Source organism: Cavia porcellus, unplaced genomic scaffold (assembly GCF_034190915.1).
Source record: "Cavia porcellus strain 051 isolate PalLab524CR breed Dunkin Hartley unplaced genomic scaffold, mCavPor4.1 scaffold_15, whole genome shotgun sequence".
NCBI lineage: Eukaryota > Metazoa > Chordata > Mammalia > Rodentia > Caviidae > Cavia > Cavia porcellus.
Window position 1 is genome coordinate 57425594 of NW_026947498.1, and position 19740 is coordinate 57445333.

The window sequence follows — 19740 nt, forward strand, 5'->3', positions numbered from 1 at the left end:
GACACTTATGTTTTTATCACAGTAGCTTTATAATATGATCTGAGAAAACTGGGAATTGTGATGTCCCCTGTGTTGTGTTTGTTGCTCAGAATTGTTTTTGCTAGAACTCTCTTGTTCCATATGAATTATAGGGATATTTTCTCTAGTTCTTTGAAATATGCTATTAGTATTTTGATTGGGATTGCACTAAATCTGTGTCACAGTTTTGCAAGTGTTTCTGCCTGTTCAAGAACAGGTGATATCTTTCCATTTTATATTTTCTTTCCTCATCTTTTTTAGAGTCCTGTATTTTTCAGCATATAAGTTTTCATTTCCTTTGTTAGGTTGAGTGTTTGGGGTGTGTGTGTGTGTGTGTGTGTGTGTGTGTGTGTGTGATCTTATAGAGAAGAGAAGAAAGGGAAGGGGAGAGAAAACATGTTAGTGTCACCTTTCCATTTTAATATGTAAGTATTTTTCTTCTACAGGTGCCTTAGCTGGACCAATTATTGTGGAGCCACATATCACAGCAGTATGGGGGAAGAATGTTTCACTCAAGTGTTTAATTGAAGTGAATGAAACTATAACACAAATTTCATGGGAGAAGATACATGGCAAAAATACACAGACTGTTGCAGTTCATCATCCTCAGTATGGGTTCTCTGTTCAAGGAGAATATCAGGGAAGAGTCTCGTTTAAAAATTATTCACTTAATGATGCAACAATTACTCTGCATAATATAGGATTTTCTGATTCTGGAAAATACATTTGCAAAGCTGTTACGTTCCCACTTGGAAATGCCCAGTCCTCTACAACTGTAACTGTGTTAGGTAAGTGTGGTGAGATTGTGGTGACAGTGACAAGAATTCTAATAATAATATTTTTAAGGATTTAAAGTGTTTGAAACTTTTCTTAAATTTAGGATTAAAATGAATTTAAATATGTTTTTTCAAGTTCTGTCTTAAAATGTTTTGACTCTAGGCTCTCTTAATGTAAACAAAATCTTTCCCTGTGTCTACCTATATCTTATAATACTGGATACTTTTAGCTATTACTTTTTATAGTATTTTATTTCTAATACTAAATTATTATAAATGCTGAATTTGTATAACATTCATTTTAATTACCTGGTTAATGGTAATTAATGGTAGCTAAATTACCATGTTCAGTTAAGCTTTCCAGTTTTTCCAGAGACCGGCTTTGACTTTTTTGAACCTTTTACAAACCACATGTTTCAGATTTCACCTTTAGAGTTTATTCTTGCTATTGTAGATTTATATAACTGTTTGTGTTTTGTGATTAAGGAAGACTGGTCTAGTGTTTTTGATAGATTATTACAATGTTGGAACTATGAATCTATGAATGCTTAGAATTAGTTTTTTAATTTCTGCCAATTGAATGAAGAAGGGCAGAAATAAAAATAATTAGGATTTTGTAACTGGTAAGAAATAAGGGAAACTTGAACAGTAGCAGGTTTTAAAATTGGTGACTGAATACATTGTTGCTGTTAATTGGGCTCCTCTAAATGAAAAACAGGTATTGGGAGGCTTAGACGGTGAGTTCAGTGTCAGCTTGTTAGCTTAAGTATGTAAGTGAAAGTAACAGGCATGTAGTTTGAAACTGAGGAGCTAAGTCTTGTAGAAAAATAGGAGGAAGCTTGGAATCATAGGTAATGTTTATTAGATAAAAGTTTTAAAGTACATATTAAAGTAAACAGGCCGAGGACAATGTATTAGAGCACAGGTGGAGAAAATACGGAGAGTTTAAAGAGAGCTATGAGAAGAGCTCAGGCAGAGTAACAATCAAGAGGAGATAATTTTCAAGAAACGATTATTTCTAGTAACCTTTTCTTCCTACAGAAATGATTTATCTTTTTAGCTCTCTTAAGAGTGACACATAGCTATTTAATCCTTCTAAATTCATTACTTAAAACAGATTCCATAGATAAGAGGACTTAGTTCTTTTTAACTGACTAGAGAGGACTGTGCTGAAACAGCAAATTCTACAAAATTAATAGAATAGTTGTAAACAAAATATTGTGTCTGTAGATGGTGGTCTTTGGTGACACCAAGGTTTCAGTGGAATGTTTGCCACAGAAGCCAAATTAAGAAAATGGGGTATAACAGAAAGTTTTAGAAAAATTCAGCAAACATCCATGTAGAAAAATTGTTACACTAATTACAGTATTCCTCTTAAAGGAATATTATATAATCATTAAGAGAAAATTAGAGTTGAGGAAAGTATTGCCATGTTTAAAGAAATGAGCCACAAAATTAGAAATATAAATAAGACTCTATAATCTCTGAAAAAAGTGGACAGAGGAGCTGAGGTGTTTGTTTTTTTGTACCGGGGATGACACTCGTGACCTGGCACTTACAAGGCAGGCTCTTGTGCTTCCGAACTAAATCCTCAGCCCTAGAGCTGAGCTTTTACAGTTGCTTCAGCTTCTTCCTTAGGTGGTTTTTAAGCTATGATCAGAAATAATAGGGGGTCAGAGAGGAGGGAATAACAAGGAGAGAAAGATTCTGAGTAAAATCTGAAGGGCAGAGAAAACAGCAGCAGACAGCCAGACAGGGAAGGGGACTCTGCAGAGAGGCTGGATGGAGTACTGAGATACATGAAAAGTAAGTTTAGAAAACCAGTGAAACAAGAATGTAGATGGGTTTTGCTTAAGAAATATAAGTTACAATTTAAAATTGACTTTAAAATAAACGGTTAAGCTCTTTAATAGAAAATGCTATTAATGATGGCATAAATTACTCAGACCAACTGCCACTGAAGGAGAAATATAAATACCTTTTGAGAACTTCAAGGAAGTATTAACAGGATGAGGAATATTAGTAGATTAAAATCTAGCAGATGTAAACAGAGATTAGCCTGGTGCTGATAACTATATCCAACCTTATAATGTTTGTTGAAACAGAAGAAACATATGAGATGTGGAGCTAAAATTTTGAGGGCCTTGACAAGTGAGTGAAATGTGTAAAATTTTGCTCAATATGAAATATCTAGTTGAACCTTCTTGTTCACTTTTACCCTAACGACCTCAGTCTCAGAGTTTAAAAAAGGAGAAGCAAACTGGCTTCTTTGTAGACCTTTGGATGTCCTTATGTCGACTGAACTTAAGAAAGTCTTAGCCTGGTTATTGTTTTCAGGAGCTTAGCCTAAGAAAACATGTATCGTTTCTGGGGAAAGGTACTTATTTTCTGATCTCAGAATATTTGTGCTATAATTATTTAAACTCAGCCACTCAGTCTGGTTTTGAATAACAAGATATACAGGTAAGGAAGACCCCATAGGTAGCAGCTGCATAGATAAAACAACAGCTACTGACCCATACAAGTCAATTTATCAATTTTCTTCAGAGAACAAGGAACAATAAACATGTTACATAGTACGGCTCAAAAGAGAAGATAGTATTTCTTACTATATAAACTAGTTAACCGTCAAAAGTAAATAAAACCAATACATTTTAATTAAAAACGTCTCATGGCTACACCAGAAGGGTAAAAAGACCAAGTTTGTACTAGTAAAAGACACTTGCACCACATATGAGCCACAAAAGGACCGTCTTCTCAAAAGTGTGTGCAACTTCTGTACCTCAATGTAGAATAAAGCAGAGTTAGCTTTAATAGACATTGGAAGCAGGAAAAATTCCAAATGCCTCCAAAACACATGAAAAATTTCTAATCTCATACAAAAATTAAAAATCAAATCTTAATTGTATGTCCCTACGTTACAATGAAATTGGGAAACACTGAGAGAAACCTGGCAGTATTAACTGTGGTGAGAGAATGTACCAAAAAAATGCCAAAAGTTTGGAGTAAGTTAGTACTTTGAAAAGGTTTTTCACATGACTTGGTGGTAAAATTAAAAATAAGTATAGTAGTAGGAGTTCTATAACATAGGACTAACTAGAGAAGCTTAAAAACAAATATACCAAGATACAGTAGTGAGAATGTTTTAAAATTATTTAAATTTCCAAAGAGGAAACAGCTCTTATATCCATAATAAATAAATTGTACAACAGTTAAAACTAATCTTTTCAATTGCTTATAGATTAAGTGACCTAAAATTAAAAAGTGAAAATGAATTCTAAAAGTAATAAACTAAAGCTAAATGATCCAATATGAACTAATCTCCGTAACATAAAAGTGAATTAAAAACAAGCTGTACAAAAACATAAATTATCTAATACCATTCTCACAAGTTCCAAAACAGGCAAAATAAAATTCCCTTGCTTAGATCTACCCTTATTAGTATAGAACTATAAATAAAAATAAGTAAAAACTTATTTTGGGGTGAGAACAAAGAGAGTGGCTAATGTTCTACATTAGAGTGTACTTAGAGTGGCTAATGTCTTACATTACTGCGTGTGGTAATTACAGAGATATTTGCTGTATGATTATTCATTATATGTGTCTTGTGTACTTTTTCGCCTTGTTTTTCAATGTACAACTGCTTCTATAGCTTATGAAAGTAGAGAATATTAATATCCTGCAAAATAAAATTTGAATAAAAGATTGATAGATATGAAGAACAGTTGACATTGCAACAACCAGTTAGTAATCTTGAAAATGAAGATAGTCGTTGGGTAAAAATTTAATGCATAGAATAAACTATCTACTTAACTGGATGAGTTTATGAAGCATACTCTAAGTAATTTACATAGAAAGAAATACAGACATTCCTGGAAAGTGTGAAGAAATACCTAAGAGAGGTGTATGGAGCAGATTGAAGGGTTCTGTCATTTGTACTTTATTCTGCTGAGGTACTTACACTGATGGGTGGTATGTACCTTCCAATAAACCTAGTTATTAATGATGTTTCATGTTAGTGTGAATTTAAATATGTCTTACAACCAAAAGCAGTAAACAGAATAGCAGCCCATCTCATTTCTTTTTATGTATATAAGAAAGTAAAGATTTAAAAGCCAGTGTGTTTTAAATGAAATTATTCTATTGCTCCCTGACCCAAGAAAAACATGTTCTGTTTTTTTCCTTAAAGGATGTTTTTGCTTAAAGGACGTTTTGTTGGTTTGTGTATTTAACATTTTAACTGTAGGCTGAATACTAGTTATTTATATTAAAAAGCGTTGCTTTAAACTTTTTGTCAAAACTAATTTTTTTCTTCAAGAATAATCTTTAATATCATAAATTATAATCAAATTCACAAAAATTTTTCATATCTACTAATTTGGAGAGAATTCATCTGTCCCTGTGAGTAATGTTCATCTGTGTCAGGGAGAGTCATATTTTTATAGTAATGTAAAATTTTTGCCATTTTCTCCCTAGTCTGTCCTCTGTTCTTGATTGCTTTAAGAATGTAGTTGATGGGGCTGGGGATTTAGCTCAGTGGCATAAGCACCTGCTTTGCAAGCAGGCAGTCGTGAGTTCGATCCCTGGTACCGATAAAAAAGAAAAAGACCAAAAAAAAAAAATTAAAAAAAGAGAATGTAGTTGATACTGGCATTACTTGAAAAGCATGTGTATAGGTTTTGTTAACAGTCGTCCCCGAGCTTGTGAAATGGGTCTAGAAATGGTTGGAAGGATGTAAACTATTTTTAATTGACATGCAACTCTTTAAAAATTTAAACAGTTGAACCCACGGTGAGCCTGACAAAAGGGGTAGATTCTTTAATCGATGGAGGAAATGAAACAGTAGCAGCCACTTGCACAGCAGCTACTGGAAAACCGGTTGCACGCATTACCTGGGAAGGTGACCTTGGTGAAACAGAATCCTCTACAACTAACTTTGCAAATGAAACAGCAACAATTGTCAGCAAGTATAAGCTGTTTCCAACTCGATTTGCTAGAGGAAGACGAATTACTTGTGTTGTGAAACATCCAGCCTTGGAAAAGGACATCCGATACTCTTTCGTGTTAGATATACAATGTAAGTAAATGCTGATATTCGCCTTTCAACTTAAGCCCTCTGCTTTAGAACTTTGACATATTTCATCATGAAACTCTTTTCCCCTAATGAAGGATGATTTGTTCTGTTATGTGCTTATTTTATAGATGCCCCTGAAGTTTCAGTAACAGGGTATGATGGAAATTGGTTTGTGGGAAGAAAAGGTGTTAATCTCAAGTGTAATGCTGATGCAAATCCACCACCTTTTAAATCTGTGTGGAGCAGGTAAACATTGTTACATTTCTACTGAGAAATTACTCAAAAATGAATATTTTTCAGTGTGTGTTTAAAGTCATTTTTAAGTGGTATAATGCATAATTATAATGAATGAATTTAATTAAATGAAAGAGTTCTACATAGATGTTCTATTGCCTCACCCTCAAGCTTTCATTTCTGTTCCTTACTAACATCTCAAAGATGTAATGTCTTATTGTAAGTTGCTGTATATATAGTTTGAAGGTACTTAAAATAATTTTTTGCTTTTTAAAATCTAGGTTGGATGGACTGTGGCCTGATGGCTTACTGGCTTCAGACAATACTCTTCATTTTGTCCATCCACTGACTTTCAATTATTCTGGTGTTTATGTCTGTAAAGTGACAAATTCCCTTGGGCAAAGAAGTGATCAAAAGGTTATCTATATTTCTGGTAAGTTACTGTGTACTTGTAAAAAAGTTATTGAAAATGTTTCTGTAATAAGAATTATAAATGATACTATGATCCTAAACAGTAATTTTTACTTGCAGAGATATGACTTGACTGGTATAAAATTTTTCAAATAAATATAAAATATCTCTAAAAGAGATACAGTAAAATGACCCTGTATGAAATACATGTGTAAGTTGTCATTCCTTACAGGAATGTCAAAATGTATATATGACAGTTTATGTGCATTTTAATACTTTTTCATCTTGTTTTCACTTAAGCAGTATTACGTTTGATTTCTAGACATACTCCTTTCTAAATTTTGTTTAAACAAAGTGTACCTTTGGTGGCCACTCTGCCTGTAGGTGTTTTGATTTTTAAAAATAATGTTATTCTTGGTAACCTAGTTTATTAAATAACACTGTTTGCCACTCATGGCGTCTCTCACATTGGTTTACTGAGAGATAAAATAAGAATGCTACTGAAAATGTTTTAATGAAATAAACTTTAATACTGCCAGTTCTTCAGCCACTAAGAACTCAGAGTTTGAATATTATTTGTTTCATTTGGATGTTTTGTTAATTGGCTGAATATAAATTGGAGCATTCACAAAATGTACATGGAGCTGAAATACATTTTTATGTGACTATAAATTGTTAATGGAATGCTGATTTGGGAAAAATATGTCAAATATTTGACTATTAACTGCAAGAATACTATATAGCAGTCTTTCTCTAATAAATAGAAAACTAGGAGAAAAAGGAAGAGAACCTTGAGAAATTCAGGTTGGTAAATGTGTAATGAGTAGTTAAGGTTTTTAATATCTTTGTATCTAAAATGAAATAAGTTAAGCATTTTAGAAAAACTTTATACTAGCTTGAATATTATATTCTTACTCTTTATGGTAAGAACAGCCATCCCTGTACTATATTCATGTAGTGCTCTCCATCATTTATAGTTGTATGCTTATTTATTTCCTTATTCACCAACTAATTTTTTTCTCTGCAATGATATTGGCAAGAAGCATAGAGCTATACGCACTCCTAGTTGTTTCTGCTAGTAGCAGAGCTTTGGTGAAAACCAGAGGAGGGTTAAACAGTAGTGGATATATTTCTTTAGAGTATAAGCCATATAAAATGAATATTTGAAATGTAATTGTGTAAACAATATTTGCTTTTTGGTTCCTGTGTTATACTGTGTGGTGTGGAATATTACTTGTAAATCGTAAGTGCATTATAGCTATGTAGTGCTTCAGGCAAGGTTCAGTTTGGGCACTCACATACGGCAGTTCCACTAGCGATATCTGAAGTTTATATCTTTCGGCATTCTAGTTCCACTTCCTACTATTTCCAGCTGCCTATTTAATGACCATTAAACTGTATGTGGAAGTTGAATAGCAATTACAGTTTAACATTTCCGAAACTGACCTTCTCATCTTTCTCCTGTTCGGTGATACCAAATCTCTTTCCCTGCCATTCTTTCTCCTTATGGTTATATATAGTTCCATTTTTACCGTTGTTCAAGGTACAACCTGGAAAGTATCTTTGATTTCAGTTCTTTTTCATGCTGTACCCATTCCATTAACAAATCAGTGTTGACTCTCATGTTATGTAGAACTTTACCAATTACTTCCTTTTTCTGCTAGTTTAAGCCATCAAAAAGTGTTACTTCATTACATATTAGCAATTTGAATCTGTCACTTTTCAGTCTGTTATCAGATGAACAACCAGAGGGATCCTTTTAAAGAGCATGTCACATCATGTCACTCTTCTCAGAACTTCTCATGGAATTTGCATTTTTACCCACAGTGGTAACTAATATTTACAATGAGTCAAGCCCCTATACATGTTCTAGTCTTAGATTATCTCCCTACCTCATTCCTTATTACATAATCTTTACTTACTGACATAACCACTGGCTTTCTTGTTTTTTGAACACAGCAGGTACTTTTCTGTGTCTCAGTCTTTGCATTTTCTGCTTTTACTCTTTGGAATACTTTTCCACAAAGTATCCTCGTGGCTCTTCCCTTCACAATCTTTAGGTATTTGCTAAAAATACCACTTTGTTCAATGAGATCTTTCCTCCTTTGTGACTGTATTTTAAATTGAAAATGCTTTCTTATCATTCTTTTATTATATTGTCATCCTCTATCTTGCTTTTCTATTTTTTCATGTGACATAATACATGTTTTATTTACATGATTGTCTGTTTATACCTCCATCACCATTTGGGTTTTAGCAGGATTTTTATCTTTCATAATTGCTATGTTTCTGTCATCTGCAGTCATGTCTTAGGTAGATGATCAACATGCTTTCATGCGTGCATGAATGAATTTGAGAAGAACAATGAAAAAACAATTAAAAATCCAGTCTTTTACATAATTTACGTTCTTTGACTAGAGAACTGATAACTTTGCATATTTTTTAATTTGACATCTACTAAGCCTTAGTGTAATTTTTCCTTCATATATGTCACTTTTCTTTAGAAATAAAAAAGCAAATTTTTACATGCCACATAAGTAGCCTTATGCCTAAAATTCATCTTGTGCAAATGTTGTATGTGGGGGTCTAGACACATAGTTTCAAAACCTAACGACCCACACTAAGCAGTTTATAAAATTTTAAATGAATTATTTTGTTTATTCAAACAACCCATGTAAAAGAAGTAGTCCACTTAATTTTTAATGCCGTAATCTTTAGATTAAAATATACCTTACAGCTACCAAGGATATACTATTTCTTTTCCTATTTAGAAGCAGTTTTTTAGAAAAAGAAATAAATTCTTCATTTAGAGAGGAATATTAGAGGTATTCTAAAATTCATTATAGCTGTTATATTTTCATTTATCATATATTTAATAATGTTGAGAAAGATCTGACTGAAAAATAAAGAATGATGTTGGGAAGTTTTAAATCACAGTAAACAATTAGCTGTTAATGAATAGAAAACTTTTCTGCCTCCTTATGTGATATGACTTTTGTTTTAAAATTTAAAGACAAAAACGTGTTATTGCTTTAAAATATATAATGAAGTATTAACAGTAGAATGACATTAGTAAGAAGGTTAACTTAACACTGATTTAGAAAGAAGACGATGTGTTCAACCCTCAGGAATCACAACATAGTCCAAATTTTAGTTTTTTTTCCCTTTTTTTCTAAAAGCTGTATTTTGTTAAATCAGAATAAAATGAATAGTTAATACTTTACAAGTAGAATTTTTTAAATGCCTTTTTCTTAAGATATATGGTAAAAATGCTGAGATATGTATCTTACACCTGGGTAGTGCAGGTGTAATAATGTTAAAACCTTAAAAACCATATATGCACTACAATGTGTAAATTGTAATTTATTCAGGTGATTTCTAGTTCTGGTTAAGTGTGCTGATGCCAGCTTCGTATACTTTTTTCACAATGATTACCTGGTAATCATTGTGAAGATGTACAGTACTTAAAACTACCTCAAAAAAATGCAGTTGTCTTATTAATGATTTAAGCTTTAATCTATTCAATATTCTAATTCTGTGAAGTTGGATTACTTGATGCTTTTCTACTTTTACAGAAATAATCCCTGACTTTCACAGTTTTTTTCAGATAGTTCAGCTAATGAATATGTTTTTGTTAATAATAAAGTTCTTCCTTGATTCACTTACATGTATTATGATAACTAATGACTCACTTCAGAGTACTTGACAAGATTACCTATTAGTGTATAAACTCAGGAAATTAGTTATACTGTACTTGTTAAGTTTTATACTGTACTTGCTAAATTTTTACCACATTCTGTATGTACGGCATTCCGTGATGAAACCTGTTTCAGTAAGTATTTTTCTTTAGCTTATATTAGAATAACTTACCCCATGTAGATTTAGTATTTTTCTAACAATCACTGTTTTAAAGCTTGGTCAATACCACCCATTTAAATGTTAATTATAGGAAACTGCCATTTGGGTCATTTATTTTTATCTGTGGGGGAAAAAATGGTTTTTAAACTCATCTTTTCTTCAGATTCTAGTATTTTTATGTAACATGACCTACAAATACTACTTAATTGATAATTAACCAATCTATAATTGTACTACTTAACATTTAGTTGCTTTTTAATAATAACTGTACTATAATCTAATGTTAATATACAGGTTCATTTGCATCTTAATATTTAAGTATTATAGAATGTTCTCTCTAAAATATTAGCTGCTGTTTTGAGATTCTATTTTAGAGCAATGATGATTACATTTGGCAGATACAGTTAAAATTACTTAATTTTCAGATGTATCCCCCATGGGATATTAGATACACTGATTTTTATCACTTTAGAACACTTTTACTTTGTTAGACTCACTTGATATTAGTCCATTTGGCTTAAAAATTTAAACATACTTTTTATTTTTTAAAATATTATGTGATGGTTTTTACCATATATTTCTTCCATTAAAAATTTTGAACGCTCTTTATTTAAGGAAAATATTTTTGAGAGAATTATTAAGCCACCAGCTTATACTGTGCCCACTTAACAAGATTCTATAGTTTTTCATTCTTTTAAAAGTAAGGTCAGATATTACATGCTAGATAAAGGTGAATATTAAGAAAACATAATTTAGTTTTTTTATTCTTTCATTTTATTTCATTGTGCTACTGGCTAAGAAAGTTCACATTTGAATTGTGTGACTGTTTAAATTTTTATATGGTAGTTCTTAAGCCAGCTATGTGTAGAACATTTAAGTAATACTCTACGTTAAAAGAGTAACATTTCTTAGAATATAATAACTTAAACTTGGAACAGAAGAATTTAGGGTTTATACCATAAATCTTACTCCTTTCATTTCATTGGTAACTAAGTGTCAGTTTTGTTATTTTTATAATACATAATGATATCACTGCTTTCTAATCTTAATACATTAAGAATGAAAAACTATTGGTATTATGAATATATTCATTAATTATGCTATCTTTTCAAGTTGCTGCTGAATCTGCTTGCATTGACATTCTGTGCCTTTCTGTGTCTTGTCTATCTTTACTGTTTCCACTAGATCCTCCTACTACTACCACCCTTCAGCCTACAGTTCAGTGGCATCCCTCAACTGCTGACATCGAGGATCTAGCAACAGAACCTAAAAAATTGCCCTTCCCATTGTCAACTTTGTCAACAATTAAAGATGATACAATTGGCACGATCATTGCTAGTGTAGTGGGTGGGGCTCTCTTCATAGTACTTGTAAGTGTTTTGGCTGGAGTATTCTGCTATAGGAGAAGACGGACGTTTCGTGGAGACTACTTTGCCAAGAACTACATTCCACCATCAGATATGCAAAAAGAATCACAAATAGATGTTCTTCAACAAGATGAGCTTGATTCCTACCCAGACAGTGTAAAAAAAGAAAAGAAAAACCCAGTGAACAATCTAATACGAAAAGACTATTTAGAAGAGCCTGAAAAAGCTCAGTGGAACAATGTAGACAACCTCAATAGATTTGAAAGACCGATGGATTATTACGAAGATCTGAAAACGGGAATGAAGTTTGTCAGTGATGAACATTATGATGAAAATGAAGATGACTTAGTTTCACATGTAGATGGTTCCGTAATTTCCAGGAGGGAGTGGTATGTTTAGCAACCACTAAATGTGACTTGCCTATGTACAATGTTTCATTCATACTGGTTGATCATTTTCAGATTGTTCATACTTTTTCTTGAGGAAGAATAAGCTTTTTCAAGTTGATTTTCGAGCTTACTTTTTATATTCCAATCTGACAAATGAAAATGTAAAATCTGGGTTCAATGTATCTGAGCTGCTTTACAATTTTTTTCAATGCTGTACTACTGTCTCAAGATTTAAATTTTAATGCAGAGTACTTTATTGGTCTTACGCACACAGGTAAGGAGAAATGTCAGCATTAAATGTATGGCTTTTTTGGTACAAAAATTAAAAAAGGAAACTACCTTGGCATTGTGTATTAAATGTTTACCTGATACTGTAACCTTAAATATGATGTTTGTTAAGCATATACCTCTCAAAATTTATCACCACTAAATGACATTACATCAAAATTGACTATAAAACTAATTCAAGAAATGTTTATATATTTTAGTATAGTAAAAAATATTCAGTGTGATAGAACATCTTTGCTTTTTTCAGGCATTATTTTGTAAGTTTCTATACAAGTGGAATCTTTACCTCTGCATTTTAATGAGCCTTGCCATAATTACTGTAGAGTGGCTTTTCAAAGATATTTTGTTGCACTAAAACTGTGGTAGTAAACTCAGTGAACATTATGTGTGAAACAGCATAATTATCCGATCAATATTTTTGTCCAGAATACATAAATACAACAAAATATATGCCTTCTGAACATTTTTTTCATCTCTGGAAGATAGTTCTTAAATTGTCTTGTTAACAAGGATTTTGGTACGTTAAGCAGAAGCCTTATTTTAATGCTTTATGTCCTAAATATATAAATAGGATACATGATTAAATGCAGTTCAGAGAGAGAGCCTTTCATTATATTGGCATATCAGTCTTAGAGAGGAGATGTTTCTGTCAGGAATAAATATAAAGAATTTTCTAGACCATCCTTTTTTTTTAGTTATTTAATGTTGATCTTGTTCAAACGGGTAAATGTACAGAAAAGAAATTTAAAGTAAACTTGGAATTTGACTAGAAACATCTGAATTATAGAACCAGAAGTACTTGCTGATGGATATTGGCCGTCATTCCTTTTTTCCTTCATTTCCTCCCAATTGTATGTACTTGTTACAAGATTTTTGTTTTTCCAATTAAAACTGGAAATATATCATGAGGCTGTTTTTGTTTTTGACATAGTTAAGTATATCTGTTCAGAATCATGTAACTTTTCAGAAAAAATGTTACCTAAATCTTCAAATGTGAATCATCTTTGTAAAGTAGTTTAATTGCTTGCTTCTACAGTTGAATTCTATAAAATTGTAATGACAACTGATGTAAGGCCCAAAGAATGTTTTTCTATTAGTGATTTGTTAGGAAACAAAAAGTACTGTAGAATAAGTGTTTTCCCAGGGCAGTGAAGTAAAAGTTACTTGGAAAATCACACCAAAAATATTTTTCTAAAAAACAAAATAGGTACTTTTTTAACTTTACCAGCCCCCTGCCCAATCTTCATCAAAGCTTAAAAATTATAGAAGGCAAAATTCTAATATGTTCATAACATGAGTAGTATGAAAGCTTTATTCTAATTAGAAACTAGTTTTCTTTAGCTAGCAATATTTCGTGCAAATTAGAAACTATTCCCTAACATTTGGTATAGGCCTATGATATTATCTTAAGGAGTAAAGTTACGTTCACTGATAGCTTGTGAAAAATGTCTGGATTCTTACATATTTAACCACTTATATAAGATACTGACTTTAGTCCAAGTCATTGGAAGAAAACTTTCTTGGTAATACACTGTGATTGAAATACTTTTATTTTTTATTTAAATATCAGCAATGATGTCAGCCACAAGAAAGATAAATCTAAAGTTTCTTTCCATGAAAGATGTGAATTTGTGACTTTTTAATCAAAATTTTATCTTTAGAAATAGTTTGAAATGCTGTGTCAATTTGAGCAGAATAATCACACTTAGAATTTCATGCAAATTTTAACTTGAGTATAAACTGAAAGAAATTAACACTGTATTTCCAGAACTGTACTTCAGAAACATTAATATCTATTTATTGATTATAAACTTATTTTCACATTGAGGCCATTATGCAGTTAGTTTTCTGTTTTTTGTTTTGTTTTTGGGGAGAAGGTGAGTTGGAAACCTACAACTATATTCTGTGTTGTCAATCCAAATAATCTGGCTTACTGAAAGGTTTCCAGGTTTTAGGAATCTAAACTGGTGCTTAAGACATTTGAAAGCATTGCACTGTTGTTTATCAGAGCTTTATGTATGTATACTGTACATAGAGATTGTTTGTAAACATGAATAGTTATATTAAATAAACATTTTTGATAAATTAATTTTTGAATACCAGTGATGTGCCCAGCTAATTGTTAGGCATATGTGAGAAATCTTAGCATCTTCTTGGAAAAGTTCAAAGAATAGTTTTACTTGTTTTGGGGTCACATTTACATTTATATCTTTCATCCGTTTTAAGCTATATATTTTCTTTGGGTTTTCATTCCAACTGGTGAAAGTAGTTCAGTAACAGTGAAGTTGAATATAATTCTTATTTTTCCCGCACCATTTTTATTAAAATACATTGAAATGTCATTAAGCTGGATTAACTTTAAACCTGATATTTGACTTTACTTCATAGTTGAATGATAGCACTTTTTAAAATTAGTCTAATACTAAGTCATTAAGGTTTTCAATAATATTGCTTCTGAAAGCCATATACAGAAATGCTTTATAAGGTAACCACGGCTATATGTTTCACATAAAGGGATTAGAGTTCCATTGTGTTTAAGTGAAAAAACTGAGAGATACATAGGCCTTTCAGATATGCAAGAATATCTGACAGAGTATATAAATAAATGAGAACTTGGTAGTATGATTACCAGTATAAAACACAAGAAAAAGGAAATGGTACCTTTGTTGAATTTTTAATTATAATACGGAAATAGAGTACTAATCTGATTTTTGGGGGATTGTTGTTGACTTGTGAATTAGAAATACACTGTCCCTTGAAAGGTTGCTCTCTCAAAATTTTTGAACTCATTGGAGTAGAGCTTAATTTTAGTTTTTACCAGTGGTAATTTTTTTAATCAAGTTATATTGGGCATTAGCCCTAATAACCTTACAACAGATTATTAGGGAAAGTTTGTTCAAAATCTGCAAAGGTGTATTTTTATAGTCAAACTATAACTGTAAAGAAAAGATACTCTTTGTTCTCATTATATTTGCTAGTGTATGTGTGTTTGTGTGTGTGTGTGTAGTCTGCTTTTTTTCATTGTTGACCCAAATGCACTTGATTTGTGGAAATTAGAACCTGCTTTGTTTCTCTATCCAAACAAGACTAATAGCAGAATAAGGATACACTTAAATAAAATTTGAAGGAGTGTATTGGTTGACAACCAATGTGAAGTTGGATTTAATCACATGAATATGAATAACTAATGCATAACATTCAAAAATACTTGGAAATTTGTGTGTGTATTCAAACTACGTATTTTTTGCCATTGTTCCCTAAAAAACACAGTACAACTACCATTTTCATAGCATTTATATTGTATTAATAGTGTAAGCAGTCTGGAAAGTATACAGGAAGATGTGCAGATTATATGCAGATACTAAATTACAAGTATTTAAATATTCTGAGATCTTCAGGGTTCTTGCCCAGAACCAATCCTGTGTAGATATAAACTAGTACATGGAGTTTGAACATAAAATTAATATTTCATAGAGTAGTCATGTTGCCATTTAATGTTTGTTTATTGCTTGTGAGCTGTTTTGATTGAAACTGATTATTTTTAACTGTGATCACCTCCCTGTTTTATATTTCTGACATTTAGAAATATATATATATATATTTTTGCTAAACTTTTAAATTGTTTTGGAGAGGCCATTTTAAAACTAGCATAGAATTTGCCTGCATTTTGTTTCCCTCTTTATATATGAATAAACATTATTCACAAAACCATTTTCAGACTAGGGCTCACAGTTTGCTGTTTATTTTGTTTAACAATGTTTAGTGTTTATATATTTCTGTTTTCTTTTTTCATACTCCATGCAGCCACTGTGCTTTTGTTTTTTTAAAGTACTTACCCACCTTGATCTGATTAGTGGTAGGTTTTTGTCAGAAATAGAAACCAGTTATACAAAAATTTTGCATACATGTAGGTCTAGAGATCATTTCTTTATTTGAACCTTGATTATAGTTTATCATGTTCATTCTGTTTTGGAAGGATAAAATACTTCATTTTTAGGATAAGTTATATTTCATTTGCCTTTTATTTATAACACCTCTGAGCACTTGAGTGAGGAGGCTGAAAGTGAGCTTGAGGACAGTGTCTTTAAAATATAAATACACCGGAAAACCTGAGAGTAATTCAAAGCCTCATTTCCTTACATGTATAATATTTCTATATGGAAATACCTGATTGTATCATCCCAGTTAGTAGGAGGAACTCAACACCTAGTGTTAAAGGGATGGTTTCACCTAAAAGTGGTAACTAGATCTAGAAGTTGTAACCTCCCGTTTTAAAGAAGTATTTTTTTATTATGGAAAATTTTAGAAAAATAATAACGAGTTTCCTTGGACTTGCTTCAGTTATTGTCATTTCATGTTTATTCATGTTTAGTTTTAGGCTCTTCTGCATATGATCTCTTCATTACTTCATTTGTAAAAAGTCAAAATATAGTTCTAAAAAAAGATCATGTTTAAAAAGCTAATCATAGTATCATTGTTATACTGAAGAGGAATGGTTCCTTAATATTAGTGAGTGTTCAAGTTTATTTTTGCATATTATGTAGTTAAAATTAGGATTCAAATATGAGCCATAAAATGTGATTGATAGAAATGCTTTATGCATTCTTGGTCTTCATTCACCTCATTTTTGTCATATAGTTTATTTGTTGAAGAGACTTGCATTTTTTATTACGGTTTCCTGGCTTGTATTGTTCCCATTTGACCCCCAAAATACATCCCTCTGTATTTTCTGTAAATTGATAGTGAAAACCTGAGCTTTGGTTATATTCACATTCAATTTTTTTTTTCCTAAAGATTACTTAGTGATGTATGTTTTTCCATTAGAAGAGACTTATGCTTAGTTTTGTGCTTTAATATTAGCAGCCATTTGATACTCAATGCCTAGATATGTTAACAGAGAATACATTCCACGTTCAGACTCTGTTCTTCTACTGTATCGTGTTTAGAAGTGTAAATGAATTTTCGCTGCTGCATTTACTTAATGTTTTTTCTTTTACAAATTAGAAGGCCAGTCCATATTGAAAGCCCAGCTAACATGATAGATTTGTGAAACTATTCTTTGGAATCAAGGACCACTGTTCATTATCTTTTATATCAGCTTACATCTACTACTGCTTTGCATTTATTATACTTTTTACATTTTTTGGAATCTTCGTTGACTTTAACATTGATGTGTATGTCAGTAATATCTGTGCTTTTTTGACTATTTTGGGAAAAATGTGATTTTACTTCTAGACTTGATTGGATCATACATAATTCATCAATTCTGTGACTTCACTTGGGATGTTTCACACTGTTTATGAAGACTGGGATTATATAAGGTTCATCCTTGCATTTCTAGCACTTAGCCTGATGCTTGGCACGTATCAGTTGCTTGGCAGTTTGTTGGCTGAGAGGCTGAGGATACTGAGCTGCCCCAAGTAGAACACTTTTATTAAAAAAAATTACAGAGATAAAACATACCTGGATATAAGGGCTTCAGAGTCATCTTAATGAAATTAAAAAATGGAGGGCTTGAAGATTAGGTCAGTGATACAGTATTTACCTAGGATGTCTGAACCTTTGTATTGTATATTGTCATCCCTGAAGCCCTGATAAAAGGACCAAAGAGGAAAGATTGTTGTCATGTGTCAGTTTTGAAAGTAGATGAGTGTGTGCATATACTTTTAAAATTTTCTGTTGGTACATGTTTGCAGTGTATTTCTTTGTGCAGAGTTGGCACATGTCCATCCTCTTCCGCCTTCTTCTCCTAATTCCTTTCCCATTCATAAAGGCCTATCTCCCTGTTTTATCAATCTTTTTTTTTTCTTTTTATACTTTGGATTTATCATATAATAGAAACCATGCAATATTTAAACTTGTGTAATTCACTTAACATTATGATCTCAAACTCCACTTTTTAAAAAAGACTCAAATTTATCCTGTGCGACAGAGTAATACATCATGTGTATAAATACCACATTTTCTTTACTCATCTGGTGATGAAAATCTAGGCTACTTCCCGGATGTAGCTATTACAAGTTGTCATTCTATACACATAGGTATACATTTACCACTGTATTATGTCTTTAATTCTCTTAGGAAGATACTTAGGAATTGAGAAGGTGAATAACTTGGTTGAGTGGAATTTCTATTTTTAGCTTTTTGGGGAATCATCGTACTGAATTCCATAGTAGTTATTTTGTTTTGTATTCCCTCCAACAATACAGAAGGGTACCTTTTCTCCCACAGCTTTTTCTTATTATTTGATTTCTTGGTGATAGATATTTTTTTCTGGGATAAGATGACATCTGTTTGATTGGCTTTTACATTTTTATTTGTATCAGTGATAGTAAAGGTAAAACTTTAATTCAGTTTAATATCAGTCTTAATTTTTTTTGAATGGGCATTGAACTCACATCCTTGTGCTTACCAGGCAGGCACTTACACCACTGAACTAATCCCTGGCCCCCAAAATAAATTCCTAACAAAACTTTTAAAAAGGTTTGTAACTGGCTTTTAAACATCTTTCTACGAATGTATCTGTATAGTATCTTTAAATGCAATATACTCTTGTATAGTTTTCTTCTTTTGAAAGGTGAGTATCTAATGAATCGGCTATTGCAGATGCCATTAAGAGGAGGCTGTTCTTGGAGTTGCATATACCCATCTTTTCATGGAAAATATTGTAAAACTTATCTTAATTTTCTCCAGATTACAAACAATAGTTTTGTAGAATAAGGTGCTAATAATATTGCTTCATGTCAGTCATTCAGTAAACTACCATTTTAAAATACCAAGTTTTTATACATTGGCAAATAATGTTTTCCTGTTGTGTTTTGGTTGAACTATGGAGTCTGTGTAGCATAGGTTTATGTGAGAAAAGTGTTCGGACTAAATTCTCGATTTTCATCAAAATACATCAATGAAAATACATTTCTTTAGATTCAATGCAAAGATTTAATCTCTATTTCACAACTGGTATTCGTTAACTTAATATCTAAAATGTTTATATCCTTAGATAAGTTACATCTTCTTATTTTCTCAGACTATAAATATCAGGAAGGGAAATACGAAATATACCCTTGTGTGTGTATTTAACATCACTTTACATGTATGAAGGTAATTACTCAGTTGGTAATTGGAGTCAGACTTCATTGCAGCATTTCAGCACTTCGCTAGTACTAAGAAGAGGTATACAAAAAAATAAATTGATTAATTGATGGAAGCAGGTAAAGTAGATGTCCAAATTAAGAATATATATACATACATCCACTTTGTATCTTAGAGCTATAAAATCAAATCCTGGCACTAGACATAATTATCTGAAATTTGATAAGCAGATT

The 19740-nt window shown here is 31.7% G+C and overlaps 1 protein-coding gene across 1 annotated transcript in view; it reads left to right on the forward strand.

The window, feature by feature from the left end:
• The window catches only part of Nectin3 (nectin cell adhesion molecule 3), a 106262-nt gene that overhangs the window by 36527 nt on the left and 49995 nt on the right, over nucleotides 1-19740 (forward strand). Inside the window, exons 2-5 of the mRNA XM_013151760.3 lie at nucleotides 465-806; nucleotides 5575-5871; nucleotides 5997-6114; nucleotides 6384-6535. Coding sequence (XP_013007214.1) covers nucleotides 465-806; nucleotides 5575-5871; nucleotides 5997-6114; nucleotides 6384-6535 — 909 coding nt within the window. The remainder of the gene's footprint in view (nucleotides 1-464; nucleotides 807-5574; nucleotides 5872-5996; nucleotides 6115-6383; nucleotides 6536-19740) is intronic.